The sequence below is a fragment of the Acipenser ruthenus genome, unplaced genomic scaffold (genome assembly GCF_902713425.1).
Source record: "Acipenser ruthenus unplaced genomic scaffold, fAciRut3.2 maternal haplotype, whole genome shotgun sequence".
Classification (NCBI taxonomy): Eukaryota; Metazoa; Chordata; class Actinopteri; order Acipenseriformes; family Acipenseridae; genus Acipenser; species Acipenser ruthenus.
In genome coordinates, this window is record NW_026708164.1 from 105,001 (window position 1) to 111,485 (window position 6,485).

The 6,485-nt window shown below is 50.3% G+C and overlaps 1 protein-coding gene across 1 annotated transcript in view; it reads left to right on the forward strand.

The window, feature by feature from the left end:
* Positions 1–5,909, forward strand: part of LOC117970842 (FACT complex subunit SSRP1-like) — a 32,302-nt gene extending 26,393 nt beyond the window's left edge. Inside the window, exons 12-16 of the mRNA XM_059020157.1 lie at positions 131–272; positions 1,001–1,171; positions 4,057–4,160; positions 4,353–4,536; positions 5,200–5,909. Coding sequence (XP_058876140.1) covers positions 131–272; positions 1,001–1,171; positions 4,057–4,160; positions 4,353–4,536; positions 5,200–5,262 — 664 coding nt within the window. The 3' untranslated portion in view covers positions 5,263–5,909. The remainder of the gene's footprint in view (positions 1–130; positions 273–1,000; positions 1,172–4,056; positions 4,161–4,352; positions 4,537–5,199) is intronic.
* Positions 5,910–6,485: the final 576 nt, after the last annotated feature.

A 6,485-nucleotide genomic window follows, 5' to 3' on the forward strand; every position in this document is an offset into this window, starting at 1 on the left:
TCTCTCTCTCACTGTCTCGTTCTCTCTGTGCCTCTCATTCTCTCTTCTCTCTCTCTCACTGTCTCGTTCTCTCTGTGCCTCTCATTATCTCCTCTCTTTCTTTCTCTCGTTCTCTCTCTCTCTCTCTCAGGTATGACAGCAATGCCTCCGAGTCGGAGTCGAGCGGAGAGGGGGGTGGGAGCGATGACGAGGAGGAGGAGAGGAAGAAACCGGCCAAGAAACCTAAACTAGTGAAAGAGAAAGTGGAGAGAAAGCCTAGGAAGAAAGCAGAGGTGAGAGAGAGAGAGCGCTGACCATCTTTAAAATCCATTCTCTCACCTCTTATTAGCTTTATTAACATGATCACCGGCCCCTCCCTTTAAAGGAGCGCTGACCATCTTTAAAATCCATTCTCTCACCTCTTATTAGCTTTATTAACACGATCACTGGCCCCTCCCTTTAAAGGAGCGCTGACCATCTTTAAAATCCATTCTCTCACCTCTTATTAGCTTTATTAACATGATCACCGGCCCCTCCCTTTAAAGGAGCGCTGACCATCTTTAAAATCCATTCTCTCACCTCTTATTAGCTTTATTAACATGATCACCGGCCCCTCCCTTTAAAGGAGCGCTGACCATCTTTAAAATCCATTCTCTCACCTCTTATTAGCTTTATTAACACGATCACCGGCCCCTCCCTTTAAAGGAGCGCTGACCATCTTTAAAATCAATTCTCTCACCTCTTATTAGCTTTATTAACATGATCACCGGCCTCTCCCTTTAAAGGAGCGTTGACCATCTTTAAAATCCATTCTCTCACCTCTTATTAGCTTTATTAACATGATCACTGGCCCCTCCCTTTAAAGGAGCGCTGACCATCTTTAAAATCCATTCTCTCACCTCTTATTAGCTTTATTAACATGATCACCGGCCCCTCCTTTTAAAAGGAGCGCTGACCATCTTTAAAATCCATTCTCTCGCCTCTTATTAGCTTTATCACTCCCTCCCTTCTTCTCTGTCAGGGTAAGAAGCAGAAGGACCCAGGGGCCCCGAAGAGGCCCTTGAGCACCTACATGCTGTGGCTCAACGCCAACCGGGACAAGATCCGCGCAGAGTACCCGGGCATCAGCATCACGGAGGTGTCCAAGAAAGCTGGGGAACTGTGGAAGAACATGACCAAGGAGAACAAAGAGGTGAGGAGAGAGAGAGGGGGGAACTGTGGAAGAACATGACCAAGGAGAACAAAGAGGTGAGAGAGGGAGAGGGAGAGGGGGGAACTGTGGAAGAACATGACCGAGGTGAGAGAGGGAGAGGGAGAGGGGGGAACTGTGGAAGAACATGACCAAGGAGAACAAAGAGGTGAGGAGAGAGAGAGGGGGGAACTGTGGAAGAACATGACCAAGGAGAACAAAGAGGTGAGAGAGGGAGAGGGAGAGGGGGGAACTGTGGAAGAACATGACCGAGGTGAGAGAGGGAGAGGGAGAGGGGGGAACTGTGGAAGAACATGACCAAGGAGAACAAAGAGGTGAGAGAGGGAGAGGGGGGAACTGTGGAAGAACATGACCAAGGAGAACAAAGAGGTGAGAGAGGGAGAGGGAGAGGGGGGAACTGTGGAAGAACATGACCAAGGAGAACAAAGAGGTGAGAGAGGGAGAGGGAGAGGGAGAGGGGGGGAACTGTGGAAGAACATGACCAAGGAGAACAAAGAGGTGAGAGAGGGAGAGGGAGAGGGGGGAACTGTGGAAGAACATGACCAAGGAGAACAAAGAGGTGAGAGAGGGAGAGGGAGAGGGAGAGGGGGGAACTGTGGAAGAACATGACCAAGGAGAACAAAGAGGTGAGAGAGGGAGAGGGAGAGGGGGGAACTGTGGAAGAACATGACTAAGGAGAACAAAGAGGTGAGAGAGGGAGAGGGAGAGGGAGAGGGGGGAACTGTGGAAGAACATGACCAAGGAGAACAAAGAGGTGAGAGAGGGAGAGGGAGAGGGGGGAACTGTGGAAGAACATGACTAAGGAGAACAAAGAGGTGAGAGAGGGAGAGGGAGAGGGGGGAACTGTGGAAGAACATGACCAAGGAGAACAAAGAGGTGAGAGAGGGAGAGGGAGAGGGGGGAACTGTGGAAGAACATGACCAAGGAGAACAAAGAGGTGAGAGAGGGAGAGGGAGAGGGAGAGGGGGGGAACTGTGGAAGAACATGACCAAGGAGAACAAAGAGGTGAGAGAGGGAGAGGGAGAGGGGGGAACTGTGGAAGAACATGACCAAGGAGAACAAAGAGGTGAGAGAGGGAGAGGGAGAGGGGGGAACTGTGGAAGAACATGACCAAGGAGAACAAAGAGGTGAGAGAGGGAGAGGGAGAGGGAGAGGGGGGAACTGTGGAAGAACATGACCAAGGAGAACAAAGAGGTGAGAGAGGGAGAGGGAGAGGGGGGAACTGTGGAAGAACATGACTAAGGAGAACAAAGAGGTGAGAGAGGGAGAGGGAGAGGGGGGAACTGTGGAAGAACATGACCAAGGAGAACAAAGAGGTGAGAGAGGGAGAGGGAGAGGGGGGAACTGTGGAAGAACATGACTAAGGAGAACAAAGAGGTGAGAGAGGGAGAGGGAGAGGGGGGAACTGTGGAAGAACATGACCAAGGAGAACAAAGAGGTGAGAGAGGGAGAGGGAGAGGGGGGAACTGTGGAAGAACATGACCAAGGAGAACAAAGAGGGGAGAGAGGGAGAGGGAGAGGGGGGAACTGTGGAAGAACATGACCAAGGAGAACAAAGAGGGGAGAGAGGGAGAGGGGGGAACTGTGGAAGAACATGACCAAGGAGAACAAAGAGGTGAGAGAGGGAGAGGGGGGAACTGTGGAAGAACATGACCAAGGAGAACAAAGAGGTGAGGAGAGAGGGAGAGGGAGAGGTGGGGAACTGTGGAAGAACATGACCAAGGAGAACAAAGAGGTGAGAGAGGGAGAGGGGGGAACTGTGGAAGAACATGACCAAGGAGAACAAAGAGGTGAGAGAGGGAGAGGGAGAGGGGGGAACTGTGGAAGAACATGACCAAGGAGAACAAAGAGGGGAGAGAGGGAGAGGGAGAGGGGGGAACTGTGGAAGAACATGACCAAGGAGAACAAAGAGGGGAGAGAGGGAGAGGGGGGAACTGTGGAAGAACATGACCAAGGAGAACAAAGAGGTGAGAGAGGGAGAGGGAGAGGGGGGAACTGTGGAAGAACATGACCAAGGAGAACAAAGAGGTGAGAGAGGGAGAGGGAGAGGGGGGAACTGTGGAAGAACATGACCAAGGAGAACAAAGAGGTGAGAGGGAGAGGGAGAGGGGGGAAACTGTGGAAGAACATGACCAAGGAGAACAAAGAGGGGAGAGAGGGAGAGGGGGGAACTGTGGAAGAACATGACCAAGGAGAACAAAGAGGTGAGAGAGGGAGAGGGGGGAACTGTGGAAGAACATGACCAAGGAGAACAAAGAGGTGAGAGAGGGAGAGGGGGGGAGGAACTGTGGAAGAACATGACCAAGGAGAACAAAGAGGTGAGAGAGGGAGAGGGGGGGAGGAACTCAGAGTTAGATCATTGTATTTGTAATTTCAGCAAACAATGCTGCTGTAATTATAACATTATTATTATTATTATTATTATTATTATTATTATTATTATTATTATTATTAATGAGTCATTCAGCAGACTCTTTTATCCAAAGCGACTTCCAGAGACTAGGGGGGTGAACTCTGCATCATCAACAACTGCTGCTGCTGCTGCTGCAGAGTCACTTCCAATAGGAGCTTGTTTGTTTGACGTCTCATCCTGAAGGACGGAGCACAAGGAGGTTCAGTGACTTGCTCAGGGTCACACACACACAGGGAGTCAGTGGCTGCTGCAGAGTCACTTCCAATAGGAGCTCGTTTGTTTGACGTCTCATCCTGAAGGACGGAGCACAAGGAGGTTCAGTGACTTGCTCAGGGTCACACACACACACACAGGGAGTCGGAGGCTCAGCCGGGATTTGAACCTCCTGGTATGGAGCCCCTTTCTCGAACCGCTGGACCAGAAAGCCTCACGTTTCTCTCCTTCTTTCCCGCAGGAATGGGATCGCAAAGCCGAGGAGGCCAAGAGAGACTACGAGAGAGCGATGAAGGTGTACAAGGAGAGCAGGGGGGGCACCTCCTCCACCGCCACCCCCAAAAAGTGAGGCCCGGGGAGCAGGGGTGTCCAAGATTCGATCCAAACCCAAGCTTGTGAAACTGGCTCCATTGTGGCTCCTGAGCGCAGCGGGGACTGTGTGTAAAGTATAGGGAACTTAGAGCCAAGGTGGCCGACACTGGGATGCAGTTTCCTGATATTTATTGAATTGTATTTTTTTTTTTTTTTAAATCTCAGGGACAAGAAGTCCTCTTCGAAGGGGAAAGGCAGGGACAAGAAATCCAAACCCTCGTCTAAAAGTAGCAGCGCCACCAAGAGTCCGGCCAAGGCAACTGCGGGAGAGAACGAGAGCTTCAAGAGCAAGGAGTTTGTCTCGAGTGACGAGAGCTCGGGGGAATCGGACCAGGGGAAGAAGAGCGAGGTGAGGAGAGAGGAGAGGAGAGGAGAGAGGGAATCAGACCAGGGGAAGAAGAGCGAGGAGAGGAGAGAGGAGAGGTGGGGAGAGGAGAGAGGGGGGGAGAGGAGAGGGGGAGTCGGACAAGGAGAAGAGCGATGTGAGGAGAGGGGGAATCCGACCAGGGGAAGAGCGAGGAGAGGGGAGGAGAGGTGGGGAGAGGGGGAATCGGACCAGGGGAAGAAGAGCGAGGTGAGGAGAGGGGGCAGGGGAGGAGAGGTGAGAGAGTATCGGACAAGGGGAAGAAGAGCGAGCAGGGGAGAGGGAGGTGAGGAGAGAGGTGAGAGGAGGGGAGATGGGAGATGGAGAGGAGAGCTTGGGGGAATCGGACAAGGGGAAGAAGAGCGAGGAGGGGAGAGATGTTGCTGAAATTTAAATGTGTTTTTGTTTGACTAATTTCTTCCGCCTCTTTTTTCTTGTCTCGTTCATTTGTTCTTTCCTATATTTGCTTTCTCTCTCTCTTTCTCTCTCTCTCTCTGCCCCTCTCTGTCTCTGTCTGTCTCTCTCTCTCTCTCTCTGCCCCTCTCTGTCTCTGTCTGTCTCTCTCTCTCTCTCTCTGCCCCTCTCTGTCTCTGTCTGTCTCTCTCTCTCTCTCTCTGCCCGTCTCTGTCTCTGTCTGTCTCTCTCCAGGGTTCTGATGATGAGGAGATCGCCAGCACTCCCCCCAGCTCTGCAGATTCGGGTTCGGACTGAACCAGTCCTGTGATCCCCAGAGAGCCGGGTTTACACTGAAGAACTGCAAACCAGTGCAATCCCAGTTCAGTCCCAGTTCAAACTCCTGATTCTGTACCATTTCCATCAGCTACTTCATAAATTCAATGGCTTACGTTTCCACTAGAAGTCTTTCTCAGTGTCTTCATTGTAAATTCAATGGCAAACGTTTCCACTAGAAGTCTTTCTCAGCGTCTTCAGTGTAAATTCAACGGCAAACGTTTCCACTAGAAGTCTTTCTCAGCGTCTTCAGTGTAAATTCAACAGCAAACGTTTCCACTAGATTCAACTCTGAAGACGCTGATAAAGACTTCTAGCAGAAACGTTTGCCATTGAATTCACAAAGTTTCTTTTTCAACATTGAGAGCTGAGCAGCACCCAGAGGCGGGTGAGATTTTCGGGAGGGTTGACTTTGTGAGCTGCGATCTCTAAGCAGAGATCCGGGGGGGGTGGGTCAGCTGCCCACGTCTGTCTCGTTTCACACTCCTGTGCAGAATGTTTGATGGGACCCGTGACTCCTCTCATGATGTGAACGGCGAGACGCAGCTCTGCCACACTGATTTCCTGTTTGTAACCTTCATTTCTTTGTTGTTTTTTTTTTTTTTTAAATAAAGCATTTAAACACAAAATGACTTCCGGGGTGTTTTTTTGCATGTGTTTTTATTTAGATATTCAACAGAGAAAGACAAAAAGCTCCGGTATTTTCATATAGGGATAGAGAGATGCCTCTTTTTTCAATCTTTCTCTTTCTGACTTTGTTACACTCTTGGAGAACGTGAATTAACCCTTCGCCGTCCATTTATTCAACAGCTGTCAGGCGTGTCGGGGTCCTGTTTATTTCACACATGGTTTAAAAGTAATTTTATTCCCAGTAAAACAGGTTTAAAAGTCTCTGCATATCAACAGGACTCTCTGCCTCTCCAGCCCGGCTCCTTGTTCTCTGTATTTATCAGATCTCTCTCCATCGTCGCGTGTACCGATCAATCATCTCCTGATCACTCGATTTATCACCAAACTCCTCGATAACGCGATCCGACTCATTATTTTATTACTGGAGCGTCTCAAAGCTCTGCACACGTCCGCGATGTTCTTTGAGCGCTGGATGCAGAAGCAGCCATCTCGTTTATGTCCGTGGTGACGGGACGATGCGTATTGATCTGATCCGCCTCTTTTTTTCGGCTTCTCTCTCGGCCATTGAAAGCTTT